At 35.7% G+C, this 24,227-nt stretch overlaps 1 protein-coding gene across 1 annotated transcript; it reads right to left on the reverse strand.

The window, feature by feature from the left end:
- Window positions 1-818: 818 nt before the first annotated feature.
- Window positions 819-22,421, reverse strand: LOC150082666 (cilia- and flagella-associated protein 418-like). Its single transcript, XM_090378236.1, has 7 exons — window positions 22,295-22,421; window positions 14,042-14,168; window positions 12,112-12,187; window positions 9,391-9,449; window positions 1,573-1,638; window positions 1,162-1,310; window positions 819-951 (listed from the first exon to the last, which is right to left on the reverse strand). The coding sequence occupies exons 1-7, from the start codon at window positions 22,419-22,421 to the stop codon at window positions 851-853; spliced, it is 705 nt and encodes a 234-aa protein (XP_090234362.1). The 3' UTR covers window positions 819-850.
- Window positions 22,422-24,227: the final 1,806 nt, after the last annotated feature.

The raw sequence follows: 24,227 nt of genomic DNA on the forward strand, positions 1-24,227 counted from the left end.
AATGAAAGAAATATTCCTCTCACACAAAGTGTTATTTGTGATAAAGCAAAAAGTTTGTTTGATGAGATAAAAGAAAAGGGAGATGGCGATGAAACCATGCAAACTGCCTGAAATTAGTGAACTGAGCAAAGACTGGTTTGCTAATTTCAAGCAGCAAACTCAAATTTACAATATAAAATTAACAGGTGAGGCTGCCAGTGCTAATGAAGAAACAGCAAAGGCATATCTGGGCATTTCAAGTGACTTATAGAGGTGAATATCCACATGCTCTTGTTTCCAATGTGAATAAGATCAGCCTTTATTGGAAGATGCCTTCAAGAACTTTCGTCTCCCGTGAAGAGAAACATGCTCCTGGATTTAAACCTGCCAAGGACTGTTTAACTCTTCTTCTTAGAAATGCTTTGTGGAAATGCTTCAGGAACTGTAAAACTGAAGCCATTACTCATAAAATTAGCATGGATCATTCCTTATTATTGGAACGATTATGGAGAAAGCTGCTCCTGATTTACATGATTTTGATTTAAAGATTACTGAGGAACACAAAGTGTTTGTAAATTAGAAGATTACTGTAAAAGCTTGTTTCATATTTTTTCAAAAAAATCAGCCTTTCTGATTTGCTTTGTAAGCCAGTCAATTAAAAAGATAAAGTTATACCTCTAAAAACAATGAAAATAAAAAAATAATTAATTTTATTTGATTTATGGCATCATTTGATTTTCATAATCATACATATAACCATAACTAATCCAATTTTTTAAAACATATTCTAAGTTATTAGTAAACCAGTATTGTAAACAACTTGAAAACTGAAGCTGACTTTTCTTGTACTATTCTTGTTTATCCCTCGAACTCAGTGACCCCCACACACCCATTTTAAAGCTGGCATTTCTTTCAGACTGACAGCTGCACTGACAGAGGAATACTGACACTGGCAGGCATATGCTCGCCATCCTGAAAATTAATTAAAAAACTTTTTTGAGCAAATTATATTTCACTTTTATATAATTTAAAATTAGAATAAAATTTTAATTAAATAATTAATTTAATTAATAAAATTTTAAATTTTGAATAATTTAAAATTAAAGTCAGCAAAAAAAATACAAAAAAAAATTCAAATTTTTACATTATACCTCCTTCAAGAAGTACCACAATTTTTCTTACTTTTTTTATGTTGCAATTTTCTCCTCAGGCGCTCGAAGTCAGGTATGTTGTTTCTCAAAAATAAATAATCTGTAGATTTATCCCATACAAAGTCATCAAAAATGCATACATTGAAGTCACATGCTGTACACCGTATGTTATTACAAGCCCTGGAAAATGAATTGAATGTAATTTACCATTGTTGAAATTTATTAATTTTTTTATGACTGAATAATATAATTTACAAAAGTAAAATTTCCTAATACCCTACATTTGAATTATTTGTAATAGCCAAGAATTTTAACTCTTAATTTCAAAAAGGAAGTGGAGTGTGTGAGGTAGGAAAAAGTGTCCCCTCCCCACTTTTCTCCAGTTCTTAAAATTGCTACATATAAAAATACCCAATATTCAATCATTTTTTTTCCTACTCACTTCTGTGATATTCCACTTGATAATCCTGAGGAAACTGAAGTTCCACCAAGATATACTGTTGTACACCTATGGAGAAATTATTCTTAAAATTAAAAGTTCTAAAACATAAGATGCTAGCATTTTAATTTTAATTATAATGAGACAAGATAGATCTCTTCACTTTTACCAGAAAAGAGATGCCTCATAATAAAGAGTATGGAGCCTTGGTTACAACCTACCTCTAACCAATTCATCCAAAATATTTTGGATAGAATAACCAAAGCAATGAGCCAACCCAAATAGTCATGGATTAGCCAGGGTTAAGTCATTAATAATAGTGAAAAAAGTGAAGAGCAAAGACTGATATTCCCAATTATATTTAGAATGTCGATTATCCGGAAGTCAGTTATCCGGAATAATTTGAAAGGCTGATCTTTCTTCTTTTTTTTCATTAATGGTACTACAGCAAGTGCCGGATATAGTGATCATGTTTGCAAATTGAAATTTGTTTCTAATAAGCGAGAGTCGAGTTTACCACCTGTTTATAACAGATTGTACAAACAAAAAGCCCAATTAACCGAAAACTGCAATTTGTTTTTATTGTTTTATGGTTGTGACCTCTAGAATTCTATGTGACCTTTAGAAATGTGTTTTAGAAAAATATATCACAGAGACTACTGGGTTTTCTCGTAAACCATGAAATTCAGATTAGTTTAGTTCCAGGTTCAGTAAGAATAATATCTTTACCATCTGTTTATAACAGATTGTACAAACAAAAAGCCCAATAAACTGAAAACTGCAATTTGTTTTTATTGTTTTATGGTTGTGACCTCTAGAATTCTATGTGACCCTTAGAAATGTGATTTAGAAAAATATCACAGGCTACTGGTTGTTGTTGTTGTTGTTTGGTTTTTAGGAGCATTAGCAACTAAGGCCATATTGCTCTGGGGATATGCGGTGGTCATTCCCTGACTTCCGCATCCTCCATATTTGGTGGTCATAGGCTCGAACCCTGGTCTAATCTAGAAGCATATGCTACGCACTGCTGCTCCTGCCCACCTGGAGAGACTACTGGGTTTTCTCAGAAACCATGAGTAAATTTCAGATTAGTTTAGTTCCAGATTCAGTAAGAATAATATCGGCCCGAAACTGTGTGATTTATTGCTATTCTCAATTTTTTATGGTAAAATGTGAATGAAAAGAAAATGCGTAGCTTTAACAATGCAACAAAAAATGGAAATTATTAATAGAATTTGAAGAGGTGAAAATTTAGGAAATCTCTCCAAAGAGTTTAATGTGGGAACTTCAACAATTTACGACATCAAGATTTCCAATGCCATACAACAGAATCTAATAAAACGTAAATGTCGATTTATCAATAGTGAAGGAGGATCTAGCAAGAAAAAGACAATATCAAAACCTGAAAATCCCACTGTTGTGTGAAAAAAGCATTGGATTTTAATTGAAAATTAAGAGGTAATGAAGATTTTAAGGCAGGCCGAAAAAACTTTAAACTGAGACACGGTATATGTGAAGTAGATATTCAAGGCAAGAAACTTTCTACAGACGAATCAGCAGTGGTGTCCTTTAAAAGTAGGTTTGCTTCAGTTATAGCAAATTATGAGAAAGAAAACATAATGTTGATGAAACGGACTTATTACAGAAAGCATTACCGAGAAAAACCCTAGCCACTAAAAGAGAAATAGTAGTAATAGTGGCATGTGATGCAAGAAAGCAAGTGTATGAGCTTATGCAGCATCAGCCAAAAAAAAAAAAAAAACACCATTCCCTCCAAATGCCTGTCCAGTTCCTCCTTAAATTTATTTAACCTATCAACTTCCACAAATACAGATGGAAGTTTGTTCCAGCAATTAACCACCCGCTGGCTAAAGGCAAATTTCCGCACATCTATTCTACATCTATCTTTTCTTAATTTGAATTTATGCCCGCTTAGGTTTGTAATCTGAACAAGTGGAAGGATCCCATCAGAATTCAGCATGCTCAACGCATTCAAGACCTTATACACCTCAATCAGATCACCGTGCAGGTCCCTAGTCTCCAGCCACTGCAATTTGCAGAACTTAAGCCTCTCTCAGTAAGAGGATCCCTTCATTCCCCTCACCAATCTTGTTGCCCTTCTCTGTACACGCTGAAGCAAATCTACATCCTTCCTAAAATGAGGCCTCCAGACCTGTATGCAGTACTCAAGGTGTGGCCTGACCATTGCCTTATACAGAGGGACAATCACCTCCTTTTCCCTGCTAGCAAAATTCCTATATATCATTGACAAAATCCCATGACCTGCCCTAGCAGCCTGTCTGCATTGCTCAGAAAACTTCATATCTGACAGCACAATTACTCCCAGGTCTTTTTCATTTTCTACCACCTTAAGTGTAGTACCACACAGTTGGTACGTTTCTCTGGGGTTACTTCTACCCATATGCAGTACTTTGCATTTGTCAAGGTTAAACTTTAGTTGCCACTTCTTAGCCCATCTGCCCAAATTTTCTAGATCCTGTTACAGTAGCACACTGCCATTACTGTCATTAACAACCCTGCCAACATTTGTATCATCTGCAAACTTCGACACTAAGCCTGATATACCTTCACCAATATCATTGATAAATATACAAAACAACAGAGGACCCAACACCGAACCCTGTGGGACTCCACTAATAACATTAGTCCACGAAGAGCAGCACCCATTAATTACCACCCTCTGTCTTCTCCCACTCAACCATCCTTTTATCCATTGTAGCAACTTACCCTTAATACCATTCTGCTCCAATTTGTACAATAGTCTTCCATGCGCAACAGTGTCAAAAGCTTTCCTGAAATCCAAATATATGATATCAAAATTATTTTTTGCATCCAGTTCCTTTGTAACCACATCATAATATCCTATCAAATTTGTCAGACAAGACTTTCCCTTAACAAACCCATGCTGTGTCTGAATTATTGCTGCAGTCTTGTCTAGATGGTCCTGCAATGCATATTTAACCAGTGACTCCATTATTTTACCAGGAACAGAAGTTAAACTAACTGGTCTATAATTACTCGTGTCACCCTTCGATCCCCCCCTTTATGAATTGGGGATACATTTGCACATCTCCAGTGCGTGGGGATCTCCCCTGAGTCTAACGATGCCCTCATAATTATGGCTAAGGGTTTGCTTAGTTGCTTTGCCGCCTCCTTTAATATAACTGGATAGATCCCATCCACCCCAGGTGCCTTTCTTATGTTTAACTTCAACAATTTCTCCTCCACTTTGCTCTCAGTTATTACAAGATCATTAAGCACCCTGCTACAATTTGGTAACCTTGTGCCATTTTCAAACCTTAATAACTCCTCATGTGTGAATGTAGATGCAAAATACTCATTCAAATGCCTGTACCAGGTTTTAAGATGAGAAAATAGCGAGTTACAATTGCTGTGTGCAAATGCTACTGGGTTGCATTGTCTGTGCTTGTTATCGGTAAGTCAAAAAAACCGAGAACATTTAAAAATCTTTCTAATTTTCCTGTTTTGTATAAAAATCATAAATATGCCTGGACAGATGTTTCTGTTTTACAAGATTGATTTATAATTTTTTTTATTTAATTAATCTTAATTATTTAATTTAACTGTAAGGTAAGATTAAATTTATTTAATCTTACTTTACAATTAATGTGGTCTTTGTAAAAGTTTTTTTTTTTTATGTCACAATTTAAACAAACAAGTCAGCACAAATCAAGTTTTGTGTGTATCTTGAACAACTGTGAGAAACCTAGCAAGTACTTCCTGGTTCACGGCACAAGAAAAGTTGAGCAGTGATTGAAAATACTATATACTTTCCTTTCAACAAGGTCCTAGAGAAAAAATTCTGATATTTGGGGGAGGGGGAATTTGATGTTTCCTTACATTTCAATTTTCGATGTTTGGAATTTGCACTAATTGAGCACTTACTAAGTGGCTAGCAAGGGATATCTACCTTATTTTCAGGCAACCAGGAGAGTCATCTCATCTGCCCACGTATATCATCTCTTCTGCCCATGTTCATAAATTGTGTGTGGTTGATTTGCCTGTTTTGATGGATGAAAAACCTGAGTTTCTGGGATGGGGAAACCTTGCTGTCTATGCCTGAGACTGACTAACTCATCCATGGAATGAAAAAGCCCATAAAAGAACCTTGTTTCATTGATGGAATTTGAACCCAGGCCTTTTCTACAAATGTGGGGAGGACGGTTATTTTAACCACTATGCTAGCTGCACAGACAACTAGCAAGGGATATGAAAAATATCTCAACAGGTCATTACTGAGTTTTCGTTTCATTTTACAAATTTTTACACACTTCAAATGCAGCTGAGAGAGAGAGAGAGAGAGAGAGAGAGGAAGGGAGTCTCAGAAAAGGCACATAATGACTTTTGTTGATGCTTTCTAAAATCCTTTCATAATTAGAAAATGCACTGAAATGTAAAAACGAGCATTAATATAGATTAGCTGTTTATATTATATTTTCTTAGAAATAACAACCATACCGAAGGCACCTGTGATCTGATATCACATCGTATTATCTTCTCCATAAAACAAGTGCGACTTCAAACAAATTTGGGATGCATTACTGCATTAGGTATATGCCAAATTCTTGACACTGATCTATTGAGGGGACAGAATATTCTCCGTGATCATATACCATTGAACACAGTAACGTGCCCAAATTAGTTTCATTTTGATTCCTGTGTTTAATATTCCCAGCAATTCTGTATTATTAAAGCGTGATTTGTTTAAAAGTTTCAAAATGTACTATAACCACTAGTTTTTGATATATGGCTTTTACAATATCAGCGATACCAGGACCTCACTCTATCTGCTCTACCCACTGGCCTTTGTAAACATTTATTTAGGTGTATTTTACTTCACCTCTGTAAACACTGGCCTGCAAAGCTTGCATTAATTTTGTATTTAATAAATTAACTAATTAATTTCTGTGAAATAGCAACTACTTCTTTTCTTCACCAGAAAACTGACTTCTCCATTGTTGCTTATTACTTGTTTTTGTTCAACCACTTCCCCAAGTTGCACTAACAATTAATCATTATTGATGCAATCATCCTTTGCATAACTGATACACTGAAAGTTACTGTTAATCACACTGAAAGTTACTGTTAATGAACAAATTAAAATGATTATTTTTTTAACAGCACCAGAGACTGACACTCATATCTGTATACAATTTGTATACAGATATGAGCATGAACACACACTCTATCTGTGTGTTCATGTGAGATTCCATGAACACACTGGGAACTTCAACTTCAACAAAACTGGGAACTTCAACAAAAACCAAATAACAACAACAACTATTCATTAGCAGTCTTCTCCATGGCAGGTGGCAATGTAATGTGTCAACTAAACTGCCATGGAGAAGACTGCTAATGAATAGTTGTTGTTGTTATTTGGTTTTTAAGAGCATTAGCAACTACGGCCAAATTGCTCCAGGAATATGCGGTGGTCATTCCCTGACCTTTCCACATCCTCCGTATTTGGTGGTGACGGGCTCGAACCCCGGTCTAATCAAGAAGCCTGTGCTACGCACTGCTGCTCCTTCCCACCTGGCTACGGAGGCACCTACTTTTTTTTTTTTTGGTAGTTGTTGGCGCATCGGTTTCTGTGGCCATAATGCACCTCCCAAGGTTTTTGCAGTACTTTGATCCAAGCCCGAGGCGGGATTCAAACCCACGACCTTTGGGTTGCCAGGCAGGCACTTTACCCACCCGGCTAGCCCGGTCGATGAGGCGCCTACTAATGAATAGTGAAAGAATAATTGATACCTAGATGGAGGATGGAAGGAAGAAGTGAATATGCATAGCACAGCATGTAATTGACTTTTCCAATGCCTTGCTGCTTTATCAGCATTTATGTACCTTATTATTTTGGCTATATGAAATCCACAAGTGGATTGGCATTTGGATTTTCTTAATTGCCATTATAGCAAAATTTTACTGTATGTTCAGGTAGTATCAGTTGTCAAGTGTGACATCTAACCAACTTTTAAAAATAAGAAAATTTTATTACATATTGGCTTTCCACTGGAAGAAAGCCTGAAAAGTTTTGCAAAAAAGAGCATTTCAATGATAATATGCAACATATGCTTTAGTGTAAGTTAGGTGAATTTTATAGTTAGTAGTGAAGATCATACAGAAGAAGCAGAAATGGAATGATGAGCCAGGGCTCTTTAAGCATTCATAATATATCTCTGCATTCAATGTAACAGTTGTAGAGAATAAAATGTATGTTCAGGTAGTATCAGTTATCAAGTGTGACATCTAACCAACTTTTAGAAATAAGAATATTTTATTACATATTGGCTGGAAGAAAGCATGAAAAGTTTTGCAAAAAGAGCAAAAAGAGACTGCACCTAAATAAAGACATTGTGCTTCTTGAAAGGGTCCAAAGATGGGTAACTTGACTGGTGAGATCAGCAAAAGGGCATCCATATGAGGAAAAACTTCGAATATGTGGGTTGCACAGCTGGAAAACTAGGCACCTTAGAGGAGACTTGATAGAGATGTTCAAGGCTCTGAGAGACATAAGTAAAATGAATGAGGATGAAATTTTCAGTTATAAATGATTCTAGAACCAGGGGCCATAATTTCAAGTTATGGGAGAAGTTTTATTTTAGTCAGCGAATTATAAATTACTGGAATAAGTTACCTATGTGGGTAGTAGAGGCTGGCAGTTTGGAGAAATTCAAAGTTCAGTTGGACAATTACCTACGGGAGGAGGGAAATGCATAGGTTGTCCATTTCCTTTTCTCTTATTAATTATTATTATTTTTTAAATTTTCTCTTATTATTTATTATTTTTTTAATTTTCTTCTTCTTATTATTTTATTTATTTTTTTGATATTTTATTTTATTATTATTATATTTTTATTTATTATTATATTTTTTTTTTTGGCTGGTGCAGCACTAGCCATAGGCTTCCTTGCACCATGTGGCCATTGCTAATAAGGCTGTATAGACTAAAGCAAGGCTGAAGATGGTAATTTATAATATATAAATTAATTATAATATAATTCTTGTTATATTATAATACAAAGTGGCTTAAGGTTAAAGTGGGAGAAGATGAGTTACTGCACAGTGAGCACCCCAGTGCGACTCACTGTAAGAAATGCTGGTGGTAAAGGTACTTTGATGTACTGTAATAAGTTAAGGTGGGGAGGAGGAAGAAGTTAAGATAAAAAATTTATGGCAAAGTACAGACATTTACTCACACTCTGTCTAGTAAGCATCATTTCATGTTAGGATTCTACTAGATATATGCATATATCTAATAAAACTATCAAATTATTCAAATAATCAATAAAATCCATAAACTAAAATTATAAATTTTTATAATTTAGTTTCTGCATATAATGTTTTCACTTATTCCTGTGTTGGGCGGTCGTTTTGGATTACCACCAGAGAAACTCAGGCCACAGAACATTTTTTGGGTCTAAAAACTGCATTTGTTCTAGAGCAGACTGTTTTTTTTTTTTTTGTTTGTTTGTTTTTGGAATGAAAAACAAAGGAATAATCCCCAAGAAAATTCTGCCTATAACCAACCAACTAGGTCCTACTTGAAAAAAGCCTCAGTAATATCTTTCTGTCAATGATGGAAATCAAACTCAGACCTCTCCAATTGAGTTAAAAGTAATGTAGCCATTATATTGTTATACAGACACATTTGTTCGAATTATTTTCTGAAAATCTCCATAAATAGCATCTGCTAACTATCCTAACCACAAACAATTTAGCAAATGCATTTTTGTGGGAGTTTTTTTACACATAAATTTAATTTCAGAAAGAAAATCATACCTCCTTTTAGGGCTATCCTTAGTAATGGACTTTAAAGAACTTGAAAGTTCATCACCACCCTACATAAACAAAATAAAAAATATGATTTTCACTCATTTGAATTTTTAAAGAATTCATTGAAAAGAATTTTAAAAAATATCTCATATACACATAATGGTTCCCTACCACTGAATATTTCAGTGGTTGGGACTAACAAAAGGAGAAAGTTGCTTATTTTACTAAGCATATTCTAAGAAAATTACTTTCAATTTTAAATTTTACCATTGGTTTCATTTTGAGTAGTCAACTGTCACTGTGGAGAAAATAACGTAATACAGTAATATTAAAAATAATGCTATAAGCACTGCTGCTATTTAAACAAAAGAGAAATTAATATTCGTAGCAGCAAATAACATGAGGAAACAAGCTATACCATATCAGCCAAAAAAAAAAACCCTACCCACATCATTTGTGCATCTCATCTAATAATCTGTCTAATCCTGTCTTAAATTTATTCATACTATCTATTTCAACAACATGAAGTGAAAGTTTGTTTCAATAATTAATTACTCTCAAGCTGAAAGCAAAATTCTACACATCCACTCTACAACAAACTTTTACAATTTAAATTTATGTCCTCTTAATGTGTGCAATCAGAGAAAGGGTAAGGGCCTTATACACTTCAATTAGGTCTCCTCGCAGGTGCCTAATTTCCAAATGCTGCAATTCACAGAACTCAAGTCTTCTTTGATAAGGGCACCCTTTTGTGCCCATGACAAATCTTGTCCTTCTTCATACTCATTCCAACAGATCCACATCCTCCTAAAAATGGTCCAACTTTGTTAAGCCTAGTGTCTTGTATGCTCCTCAATTCTTGTTTTCAACTTCTGGTAAAATTTCACCAACGTATGTTCAGTACATTGGTCATTTGTACCAGAAATGACCAAAGGACTTGTTTCCTACCACCAAACTGGGAAGAACACAGCTTCACTTGGCCCCATCCTCATCTCACAAGCAACTATCAAAAAAGAAAACAGATGATGTAATGCCAAAAATTGTGAATGCAGCACACTGGCAGGTCATTATTAGTCACAGCATGTCCAGCCCCATGATATCGCTTAAGGCCATCTCCAATTGAGTGCTTTGCCTATGAGGTGATCCCTCATTACAAAGATATGATATAAGGTCAATACTAAGAAGATCTAACAAAACAAGAGAAGCTCTGCTCACAAAAAATCAATCAATGGACTCTAACTAAACAATGACCGTTGTGCTCATACACTCTTCAAAAATCAAAATTTATTAACTTTTTATAAAAGCAATCTCTGAATGCAAAAATACTAGGTCTTCAATGACTAACAAAAATATATATGAAATATTGTTCCCATTATTGACTTTAATAACCTTTACTGCAAAATTTACTTGGACTAATCAAATGTGTCACTCTGGAGAAAAAATAATGTATCCAGTAAAACAGAAAGTAATAAGCATTTTTTTCTATTCAAACAAAATAGGAATGATAGGTCTCAACCAAGATAACCACACACTTTCCAAAGGTATTACTTATACTACTTGATAGAAGAGAGGAGGAAGACAAAATTTTGAGGAGTCTCTGTTACCACATGAAAGTATGGTAGAAAAATCTCCATTTAGTAAGGTAGTATCAAATAGTTAAAATGCAGTTAGAAATAAATGAAATTTAAATGACTGCAAATTGAAATGGGCGTGAATGAGCTTATAACTGAATCCATGCATACTTAAGAAATGAACTTGGAAATCAGTTAGTTGGTTAGGAATTCCTTGGCATAACAATTACTTTGGTCATAGTGCAACAGTTAATATGGTACTTGATCTTTATCTGTACTGTCCACAGAAGAATGTCTTCATGAGTGCTGATCTGCATGTTTTGTGGCCTAAAAAGCCTAAAATAAATGGTGGGGGAAGGGGGATAGGAGAAAAATCCTACCCCCACCCAAGATCAACTAACTATAATCCCAATTATCCTTTAAAAATCTTTCATTATGGATTGTAAACTAAGACCTCGTCAAATGAGTGGCAAGTGGTGATCTTCCAAAACACCCACAGAGAATTCCAAAACACCCACAAAAAATTCTCCATAAATGTTTTGTATGTAGGATTAGTTTGTTTGTTAGTCTTTTCATGGTTCATTAAGGTAAATGTAAGAGGGACATGAAATGCAAAGTAATGAATTTTATTTACAAGATACACATGGAGAAAATAGTGTCTCTGCACATAACACAGCTTAGTGCCTGGTCTACAGGTCTGTTATAAAGGCTGCACTCTCAAAATGGGATAGATGTTGGATTTCTAAATTTAAAGACAATCAGGAGAAAATGACAAAGCTATTATATATAAATATGTTATTTGGTTTGGTTTTTGGTTTTTTTTTAGGAGCATTAGCAACTAAGGCCATATTGCTCCGGGAATATGCGGTGGTCATTCCCTTGACCTTTCCGCATCCTCCGTATTTGGTGGCGACAGGCTCGAACCCCAGTCTAATCAAGAAGCGTGTGCTACGCACTGCTGCTCCTTCCCACCTGGCTACGGAGGCGCCTTATATATATATAAATATGTATCTATTAGAATATCTCTAGAATATAAACATAGTTCTACAAGTCATGTACAGATTTTTTTTTTAAAAAACTGCTGAGAAAACAACACAGTCTGACCTCAAATAGCAATTATCTAAAATTAAAGAGAAATACAAAAACTTCCAATTACCACAGGTTCTGGAAGATTGCATATATCATCAATAGCAGCATCTATATCCTCTGTCACACTTCCATTTGTATCAATTCTGAAATAAAAAAGTACAGAAATGAATATGCACGTATATGTGAAGTACAAAAAATCTTTTATACATAAACTGTCATGTTCTTAGGGATTTTTAAAAAACTTTTTAGAGCTGCAAACTATACTATGTATTCAAATACAAATATTTCAGAACTGTGCAAATAGTTTCAAAACTACATGTTAAAATCCTGCTTCTTTTCCCCTCTCATCACACAAACTCACCATTTTATTTTTCAGTTAATTTTTTAATCTATTTTACCTGGTTTCCAAGTTTCATCTCATGGGAAATCTTCTATAATATGAGTACTTATCATCAAAGCCAGTAATCAGTAATTTATTGAATGTCAGCTTACATTATTAAAGCACAGTGGTTAATGATAGTAATAAGGGTATGCTAGTTTAAGGTCTAGATTAACTAAATGGGTAGGCTGAAAAGTGACAATTGAGGTTTAATGTTGATAAATGCAAAGGCACTGAATTTGGGTAGTTTGAATAAATTTAAAGAAGGTTTGAATAAATTAATGACAGGAATGGGAAAATGAAGGTGAAATTTTTTTTCCTTTTTTTTGGCTGATGTCATATAACTTTGCTTCCTAACATTTTGCCACTACTAATATTAATTATCAATTACTTAGTCATTTTGCTATAAAAAAAACTGATTTGCTACCAACATATCTGACTGACTCTTTGCCTTTTCAGGCATGTTTGCATATACTGTCTTAACATTAACCACTATATATGCATATACTGGCTTCATGCAAACGTGCACCTCTTCAAAAAAAAAAAAAAGCATACCACCCAGGGCACACTCCACACTTTGGGAACCTCTGCTCTTCTATAGCTCTGTTTCGTTGACACACTCAAAACACACTATACTGCCAGTCACTTTTTCATCTGTTAAATCTGAAGCCCATTAAAAATTGGGGTCTGTAAATTTGTAGGTTCACTGTAAATTTTTATTATTCCAAAGTCAACTCTTGACCTTTTGTGAAACTTAATTACCTATACTATGGTTTTTACCAAACTAAGAAGCAAACTGTTATGGAAAATCTGGAAGCATGACAAGAGGGGGAAAAAGGAAAAAAATAAATAAAATGACTTTTTTTTTTCGGTTGAAATTTCATACACAAAGTGATAAAACTATACTGATATATCTTCAATTATAGTTTGATGCTATGGGTTATCATCTAATTGCTACCCTCCCCACTTGTAATCTACTTGGGTTTGACTGATTGTTTTCTAATATGCAAATTATCCAACTGCAATTATCTAATAATGTTGCTTTCTCATTTCATCACCTTGCTTTAGTATTTACAATCAAGCATTATTTCATACTGCAGAATATCAATAGGGAACTTAGTAATACCCAAAGAATAAAAAGAACTATTTTTTTTTCACATAGTATTCGGTTTTGTAATTATCAGGATTTTTATTTTGTAAAAACGTGTTAGTTAATTTAATAAAAAATTTATTATGCCTTTTATGTTACATAGAATATTTCTTTTCTGTTTTTTTTTTTTTTTTTTGTGTGTAAACTCTGTAGCAACATCATTCAGGAGCATATTCTTATTAACTTGTGTCTAGTATGCGTTATATAATCGAAATAAAGCTATAATAATAATATTATTCAGATTAACTGAAGTTTTAAGTGAAACAGTCAAACTTTTGACTGTTTCACTTAAAAAATCATATTATAAAGGTTTACTATATATACAGTATCTATCTTTCAGTTAACTGTATTATATTTAAACTAAAATATATATACTGTATAATAAAGAAATAAGCACAATGACAGTTTGATAGGACCAAGAACTAATTTTCATTTAAAATACATAAAGTAAGCAAAATAATTACAAACCTAGTGATGGTTGTAACTCTGACATATTCTGGCTTGTTTGGAATTTTGTTAGATGACACTTTTGAATCATTAAAAAACTTTGATTCTACCTCATCCAATAAATCATCAATGTCATCTGCCATCATATCTAGAGCAGTTAAGCAGTTTAAGAGTTATAACAAATATAAGTTTCTTTCAAAATAATATAAATTCAGTTATCTAATAATTCAAGCTTAACATGTTTGTTTGTTATTTGGTTTTTAGGAGCATTAGCAACTAAGGCCATATTGCTCCGGGAAAATGCGGTGGTCATTCCCTGACCTTTCCACATCCTCCGTATTTGGTGGTGATGGGCTCGAACCCTGGTCTAATCAAGACGCGTGTGCTACGCACTGCTGCTCCTTCCCACCTGGCTACAGAGGCACCCTCAAGCTTAACATGAAAACAATTATGCTGCTTAATCAAATCAATAAACACAATCAATATTACAATTTTTCTATGCTTGCCATCAAGGCTAACAAATTATTGTTAATCTTGATGATGGTCATTCACAGCTATTAGTGATATTTCTTTATTTATTATTACTGTTAATACTTTTAATTAATCATTAAGTCATCAAGCTTTTATTTCAAAATCTAAATTAGAATGAAAGGCAGCACTGTTCTTGTGAGATTAGAAGTTTTTTTTATAATTTTGTTGTTTGCATTGTTACTTGATCCATGAAGATAATATATTAGTTTTCCCAGTGATGAAATAAATCAAGAAACCTCCTACAGATAGCATGGATTATCTAAACTTTTCACATATATTTGTTAGGTAAGAGCACTTTAACATTCTATAAAAACAGAACGAATAAACCCTCTTATTCCAATAGATCAGTGGTTCTGAAACTGCGGCCCGCAGACCCTTTGTACCATTATCACATAATATGCAAACCCCAGGGGCTCATATCTGGTGAGTATGGGCTTGGCACACCCAGGATCCTGAGCTGGATATCATCATTCTTCTCTTTCTTGGTGATTCCTCTTCTACTTCCGACTCTTGTTCTCTCTCTCTCTCTCTCTCTCTCTGGGTATCTTCTTTATCCAATGTTAATCTCTGTGATTATTTTGAAAAAGATTTGCAAATGTTAGTGACAAACAAAAACTAGATGTCATTGCAAAAACTCTGCTGGTTGTTAAGGAAGGTAGTGGAAGCTGGAGATTTCCACACTGAAAATGCAAATCCACTACTGCATCCATAATAATGGCAGTGATTTAAAACAATTAAATAATATTAGATATAAAGAAATCCTATGGAAATAATGAGAGAATTATACTAAATAGTGCAAAACTTTTCCTCCTAGAATTCCTTATTTTTTTTGCAACAGTGTCATTTTTTATACTCTTGTCTAACTGTAATGGTAAATGAATGATGTGAGATGAAGATCCATATAAATCTGTTTCACTGCTGCTGCTTACATATTACACAATTACACCACTCTGCATGGTTTTTGATATTTGAAAAGTAATAACTGTTTTCAACTCAATTTTTAACACTTATTTCAGAAATGTTACTGACATACCATTTTTCACAAATAACTTAAATTGGTGTCATGAGTTGTAGTAGTAACAGTATTAATAACAGCAAATGATGCAAGAAAGCACGCTTATATAGCATCAGCAAAAAAAAAAAAAAAAAAACAGTTCACCCATCTATACCTTCCAAAACATTTTCTAGTTCTACCTCGAATTTATTCAATCCACCACTTCCACAACAAGAGATGGAAGCCTGTTCTAGCAATCAATGATCCACTAACTGAAGGCAAACTTCCATACATCTATCCTGCAACCATCCTTCCTCAACTTGAATTTATGCCCCCTCTTGTGTGTGTAGTCTCAGCAAGTGGAAGAACACCATTAACATAAGATACGCTGGGATTACTGCTACCTATGTGAAGTACCTTCCATTTGTCAATTTTTAAACTTCAACTGTGATTTCTCTGCACATCAACCCAATTTTCCTATATCTTGTTGCAGTAGCTCACACAGATGACTGTCAACCACCCTGCCAAACTTTGTATCATCTGCAAACTTAGACATTAAGCCTGATATTATTATTGAAGTGGTGAAACCCATGTTTAGTCTCTAGAGCAAAGTTTCCGGCATCCCTCTTCCCCCATACTTCTCCTTCAGCCCATGCACGGTACTAAGTACTATAGGTTTTGATATCTTTCGTGTTTGGGGTTTTCATAAAAAAAAAAAAAATTATTATTATTATTAGGTATATGGTGGAAGGAAGCTTGAGGCTTATACTGCAGCAGCCAAAAAAATTCCCGAGTTACCCTGAGACAGTGAGAGAGAATCGAAATAGAAGGGAATCACCAAGAAAGAGAAGAATGATGATATCCAGCTCAGGACCCTGGGTGTGCCAAACCCATACTCACCAGATGTGAGCCCCTGGGGTTAATACCTTCATCAGTATCACTGATAAACATTGAAGACAACAATGGACCCCCTGGGGAACATTGAACCCTGGGGAACTGCACTAATAACATTAATCCATGAAGAGCAGAGCCCACTGATAACCATTCTCTGTCTTCTTCCATTTAACCATCCTTTTATCCATAGCAGTAACTTGCCCTTAATGACACACTGCTCCAATTTGTATAACAGTCTTTTATGTGCAACTGTATCAAAAGTCTTCCTGAAATCCAAACATATATCAAAATTATCTTTTGCACCCAGTTCCTTGGTCAATGTATCACAGTAACCTATCAGATTGGTTAGACAAGACTGCCCATTAACAAATTCATGTTGTGATTGCAATATATTGGCATGCCTGTCCAAATGGTCCTGCATTACTTCTTTAACCAGTGATTCCCATTATTTTCCATGGAATAGACCACTGGTTTTCAACCGGGTGCTGCAACAACATTCCAGGGGTGCCACGTAATTTTGGTTTAAGTTACTTAAACTTATTTTTTTTAATTTATATATTTATTTCATTATAAAAGACGTACAGTATCTTTTTAATTTTGTGGTGATCTACAATTGATGTTTATTTAATTCCTCTATATAAAGAATAAAATTATTATATATATATATAATTTGTATTATGAATTGTAATTTTGTTTATAGTTATATTATTGTAATAACTATCATATAACATATTTTTTATATTATATATATATATATATTGAGTAGGGGTGCCACAAAATAAAATAAATTACTCAGGGGTGCCATTATTAAAAAAAGGTTGAAAACCACTGGAATAGACATTACGGTAACAGGTCTGTAATTTCTCATGTCACCTTTTGATCCCCCCTTTATGAATTGGGACTATATTCACACATCTCCAGTCCACAGGGACCTCCCCTGAATCCAAGGATGCGCTCATAATTATGGCTAAGAGTTTGCTGTTTCCCTTAATATAGTTGGATAGATTCCATCTGCCCTAGGTGCCTTTTTATGTCCATCCTGAAAGATTTCTCCTCTACTTTCCTTTCGGTTATCACAAAGTCATTCAGCTTCTCATTTCAGTTTGATAAACTTCTGGTATCCCCTTCCCTAAAGAATTCCTCACATGTGAATGCAGATGCAAAATACCTATTCAATTTGCCTGAAACCTGAGCAGGGTCATCAACAGTTAACCCATAGACATCAAGTGGCTGGCCAAATGTGATTCAGCCACTTTCTTCTACTATTAATAAGCATTTTCTCATGGTACAAACACAGAGAATGAGAACTAGTCCCCTACTTTTTCTGAGTTTGATTCTACAGTTTTTTGCAGTAATATAAATAACTTAATGAACTATTTAGGAATTAGTTACAATCCTACACAGTGGAAACTCTTTATTGACTCATCAAAGTGGAGTCTCAAAGGTGAGTTGCTCCAAAATGGAAATAAATATGGGTCAATTCCAGTAGCTCACTCCATGCATTTGAAAGAAACATATGAGAACTTGAAGTTGTTGATAAATATTAAGTATGAAGAAGGTGGTTAGTTGGTCTGTGCTGGCTTTAAATTGATACACGTTACTTGGACAGCAATCTGGCTATACAAAAATGCCTTGCTTTTTGTATGAGTGGCACAGTCAGGCAAGGTCTGGCCAGAGCAGGGCAGTTTGTTGCCTGGATCAAAGAACATAGTTCATAAACCACTGGTAGTCACCAAAACTGACCTTTTATCCTGGCACATCAAACTGGGTTTGATGAAACAGTTTGTGAAAACTTTACCGCAGAAAGGTCTCTGCTTCAACTACCTTTGTATTAAATTCCCATCAATCATTCCCAAGAGAAGCTAAAACAAAGTGTTTTTGTTGAACCTCAAATTTGCAAACTGATGAGGGACTGTGTTTTTTAAACGAGAACTATGAATAAAAGAGAAAAACAGGCATGAATTGTTGTTGAGGATTTTTAAGGAACAACAGGGATTCAGACTACAAGAATATAGTTGAAAATATGTTAGCAAACTTCAAGATGCTGGGCTGCAACACGAGTGTCTAGGCACATTTTTTACACTCCCACGTCGACTACTTCTCAGAAAATCTTGGAAGTGTTAGTGAAGAACAGGGTGAGAAGTTTTACTAGGGCATTAAAGACATGGTGAGGAGGTGGTGGAATGTCAAAATGATGGCTGACTATTGTTGGATCCTGAAGAGGGCTGTAAAGTTGAAGGATCTGCAAGAAAAATCAAGAAACAAAAATTTTACCATCATAGTTCAGTTTTTAAAATGAGAGGTAATGTTTGGTGGACTTTTTACCACACTGCACTTTTTAATAGTGTTTTCAACATGTAGTTAAATATAAGTCTGGACGAAAAAGTTGGTGCAAAGCATCATATCATTTCATAGTAAATCACTGAAGTGAAATAGCATGAAGGTGCACAAAAGTCTGTAAGTCGAATTCGTGGTATCAAAAATTCATGTTCGTAAAATCGAGAGTTTGTGTATCGGGAGATTAATATGTATGAAATAATATAAAAAAAAAAAAAAAATGGGTAAAGATTTAATACTCGGTGCACCCTTCAAAATGGCGGCGAGGAGAAGAGGGGGGAAAGCAGTGATTGACGGATTGTGACTCCGCCCACTCACTGCGTTCCCGCTATTCTCCTCGGCAAACGGTACTAGGTGACACGCGGGTGGCACAGCAACAAATACGGCCGCTGAAAACAGGATAAATCCAATAATTTCAAAAGTTCAAGTTACAAAAATACGGTTTTCGTGGATCACAAAATATCACGTGACATTTGAATAAGTCGGATACAACCGAAAAGAAAAAAAAAAAAAAGGGGGAAAGGTAATTTTCGCGAAAGAAAAGGAACGACAAATGAACAATTATTAAAAATAAAACAAACAAAAATGCACGTTTTTCCAAGCTATAGCTTACAATCTAAGCTATAATTTTAGGGCAATTATTTTTAGCGCAAATAGGGGGATCATTATTATTTTTTTTTTCTGGGGGCAAAATATCACGTGACATTTGAATAAGTCGGATACAACCGAAAAGAAAAAAAAAAAAAGGGGGAAAGGTAATTTTCGCGAAAGAAAAGGAACGACAAATGAACAATTATTAAAAATAAAACAAACAAAAATGCACGTTTTTCCAAGCTATAGCTTACAATCTAAGCTATAATTTTAGGGCAATTATTTTTAGCGCAAATAGGGGGATCATTATTATTTTTTTTTTTCTGGGGGCTCTGCCCCCAGACCCCCGTTTCTGTGGGGGCTTCTGCCCCCACACCCCCGATATACGTATTATTCAGCCTTTTCCAACACCAAACAAGTTTTCTTTTTTTTGTTTGTTTAAAAAAAATTCGCACCACGTGCAACCCTTGATTCTTCTCGCCCGGTACATTACTAGACGGGGATCCCAATCCCCTGCCTTTCTGGCCGGAAAAAACAAGTAATTAGTATTGTAAAAAACAAGTAATTAGTATTATTTGTAACAAAAATTAACACCACGTGCAACACTGAAAATTGCTGATGCCCGTCAACAGAAATGCTAAAATCAAAAAATTAATCACAAGCACTCTAATAATCACTGATCTAAAATCTAAAAAAAAAAAATTAACACCACGTGCAACACTGGAAAAAAATTAACACCATGGGCAACACTGAAAATTGCTGATGCCCAACAGAAATGCTAAAACGACAGAAAACCACTCACCTCATCAATTGAATTATATTTTCAAAACAACCCAACATTTTCGAACTAATATTTCGCAGGAAAAAAAAAATCACCCAATACAACAGACACCCATCTCAACCAGGGGAAACCAAAGAGTAAGTCACTAACAATCGAATACGCAAATTGAGGTTTTTTTTTTTTTCTGGGGGGCTCTGCCCCCCAGACCCCCCCGTTTCTGTGGGGATGTATTATTCAGGACGAATAATATACGTATTATTCAGCCTTTTCCAAAATCAAACAACTTTTCTTTTTTTGCTTTATAATTACGCATCGATAAAATTAAATAATATGCTAATCAAGTATTAACACCACGTGACACTTCTAACAGCGAAATTCATAACACGGGTGACACGCACGGCGTGGCACGCGTGCCAGATGTTTCCGTATGTTCAGGAGAACACATGACACTGGGCGGAGTCAGCACCCGTCAATCACTGCCGTGTCGGCGAGTATAGAGAGGGTGCACCGAGTACTAAATCTTAGCCAAAAAATGCTTTTCCCTAAACTGAGGATGAAAAGGGTATATTCCTGTTTTGATGGAGTTACAGTTATCATTACATAGGCACTATTAATGAGTTATAACATAATACTGATAAATTATTATTATTTTATTTTATTGATTGTGTGAATAACTGATTACATACTACACCGGTAAAGCATCGCCACGAAACTCAACTGTATACATTACGTTCTGAAATGCAGTTGCATCTAAACGGACATGTGCTGAACGGATTTATTCTCAATGCTTTTATGAATGTTGCTTTGAAAAACCACAGACAGAATTCTGGGTGACTCAAAACAATTCATATGACTAAATAAAAGGATACGAATAGGTATTCATAAGATGAACCAAAAAACATCCAAATACTCAAACCACACTAGCTTTACGATTTATCTGCCACCTATTGTTAGATAAATCTTAACAGTTTCTACTACAAACAATCATGGATGATTCCGGAAAGAAATTTTCATTCAAAAATAAAAAAATAAATTAAAATTGGATGCAACGTTTCGATATGCAATAACTTCCTCTGTTTTCTTTATATGAATACGTGGTGGATAAATCGTATTGCTGGTGGTGTTGTGTAAGTTCTCTCAAAATGCCATTGCTACTAGCACAGTTCTGCTATCACTGTTCTTCCACACAAACTCGATCCTCAGACGGGGGAAGGTAGAGCGGGTATAATGCATCTGGATATCGGACCGAAAAGAGCCCCAAATCCCAATGGGGGGGGGGAGAAACTCGGTCCAGGCAAGAACAACTCTGTGCTTTCGACTTCTAACGGCCCCAGGGGTTTCCCCCATCTCCGCGTTGTGTACTCTGTTTATGCATCACAGTACTCTGTGAAGGCCAGAAGTTTAAAAAGTGTAGTATGTGTCGTAGCGTTGTGCAGTGTCGTGTAATGTTGTTCTTCTGACCATTGGGCACCTGGTTGTACCCCTGTTGCTCACACTTAGCCCCCAGGAGGCAGATTAGGCAGTATAGGTATCGCTTAAGTACACTGACAGGCCCTGCCACTTAATTGCCGAAGATTTCAGTGGCAAGGGACTAAAAAAATAAATAAATAAAATAAAATAAAAATAATTAAAAAAATAAAATAAAAATAATAAAACAATAATTTAAAAAATAAAATAAAATAATAATTAAAAATAAAATAAAATAAAAATAATATAATAATTAAAAAAATAAAATAAAAATAATAAAAATATAACAAGTTAGAGTAGGAGTAGGGTCTGAGGGAGGGGTGGACAGTTATAAACATGGGGATGATAGGTAAGACAACCCTAAACTGGTCAGTGGGGACAAGCCCCACCAGGAGAAAACAGGGGAGAGGGAGGGGAGGGGATAGAAAACCGTCTCCTCCCTCTGCCCAAGGGATGGAAATTAAAAGTGAACTGGGCTAAAGCGCCCCGTTCAGGTCGAGAATGTCAACAGTGACTGTCAGGTAATGGATCCATTATTCCAGACAAGAAGTACATTCAGGAAGCTGGCATTTAGTGTTTTTTTGCATCCTCCGGGTTTTCTTGGGTGCTCTGCCTTAACAATGGCCATTGTCTTGAGAGGACAGGCCCAGTTTAATTGCCTCTAATAGGACTAAGTCACAGTTAGGAATTGATGGTCTAAGTGGCTCTGGTGGCTCCCGATCGAAGTACGACACATCCGGTTTTGTAGGATCGCTCCTGGTCAACAAAGGTAAGGTCGTCAGCCAGCAGTTTGATTTCACTCTCATTGTTTCAAGTCAGTAATTGGTAGAAGTATATGTCATTCTCAGTGGTCCTGAGGGTAGTGATCGATCCGATTGGTGTTGTTATTTTCAGGAAGCAATTTTAAGTCCAGGGTTTTCGAGTACAGTGGTTTCAATTCCCTGTGTCCCTCATTGGAAGCATCATTATTTTGTCAGTTTCTGGTCAGTTTAGAGTTTAGAGTATAGCCATATAAACAGTTCCAGGGCCTGCATTTAAAAAGTCCATGTCAGTGTTCGTCAGCTAACAGTTTGATTTCACTGTCGTTGTTTCAATGGGCCTTTTCCACACACCTGATGGAAAAGGCCCGGGTTCGAATCCTGTCGACGACGCGAGAAACTTTATTGGGCTTTTTTTTTCACTTCGTGGCTGAGTTAGTCGGTCTCAGGCGTAGATAGCAAGGTTTTTCCTCCAGAAACTGGGGTTTTTAGTCCAGCAAAACAGACAAATCGACCATAGAACACACGAAATTAACAGACATAAGACGCAAAGCACGGCAGACGAATTTAATTATTCGAGTGGCCTAAATATAATAATAATAGTTTTGTCATTGTTTCAAATCAGTAACTTGATAGTAGTACGTGTCGGTTCTCCTATGGATCCCTACGGTATGCTGTCCAGTAAGTGTTATTTTCAAGGTGCAGTTTCAAGTCCAGGGTTGTCAAGTCTGGTGTTGTCATTTTTCAGTTGCCTCTCATTAGAAGTATTTATTTTGTTGGTCATTTATGTCAGATCAGTTTATCGAGGTAGTTTCTCCATTTCCAATAAGTTTAGTCATATAGTCAATTCCAAGGCATGCATCAGTAAAGTCCGTGCTAGTGCTCTCTGTGTATGGCAATTAATGTCCTGCGTCGGGCAAAAAGCTAATGTGCATACTTAGTAAAAGCCTTGTACTCTTCTGGTGGGCCGAGGAGACGTGATTCCAGATTCCGCTAGAAGTAAGTGATTATAGTAATAGTAATCGTGGCATGTGATGCAAGACAGCAAGCGTAGCATCAGCCAAAAAAAAAAAAAAATTCACACAACCATTCACTCTAAATGTTTGTCCAGTTCCTCCTTAAATTTATTTAACCTATCAACTTCCACAACGGCAAATGGAAGTTTGTTCCAGCAATTAACCACCCCCTGGCTAAAGGCAGATTTCCGCATATCTATTCTACAGTTGTCTTTCCTCAATTGGAATTTATGCCCCCTTACGTTCTCTGCATTCCCGCATGTGCAGCGTGGGTCCTAGATGATCCCAAAGTTGGTTAATTTTTCATTGAATGATCCGTGGCCGGTCAGTAGGTAATTCATGCTGGTCAGTGTGTAAGTTGTGAATAGTCCAGGATGAAACCACGTTGGGGGCTTTGGATACACCCTGACAATACTGGGCAAGATGCAGTCTGTCGATCCTGCCATGCCTGCTATAGATGCCTTTGGAGTCTATTTCTCTGCCTTCTGATTTGCTGTTGGGTCTATGGTGAAATTCAAAAGGGTGCAGGGCAATGCCTTGGCAATGTAATATGTCGTACCGCAGCGGATTATCTCAAGGTCCAGAGGGAGGGCCCTAGCAAGGACCTGGAGGGCGTGTGTACTGGTTGTATGGTTGGCACGGGTGATGGTGAGTAGTATCGACTGTTAGATTGTGTCCAATGTTCTTCGGTTTACTGCGGTTGCAGCTTTACGGAACCAAACAGGAGACGGGTAAATTATTGCAGGTAAGAATATAGTCGTATAACAGTGACAGGGTGTGCTTTTTGAGTCCACAATCCCGTCTTGCAATTATGGTAACCAGTGCAGAGTAATTCTTA

The sequence above is a fragment of the Mastigoproctus giganteus genome, chromosome 7 (assembly GCF_048544385.1).
Source record: "Mastigoproctus giganteus isolate SK-2022 chromosome 7, ASM4854438v1, whole genome shotgun sequence".
Lineage (NCBI taxonomy): Eukaryota > Metazoa > Arthropoda > Arachnida > Uropygi > Thelyphonidae > Mastigoproctus > Mastigoproctus giganteus.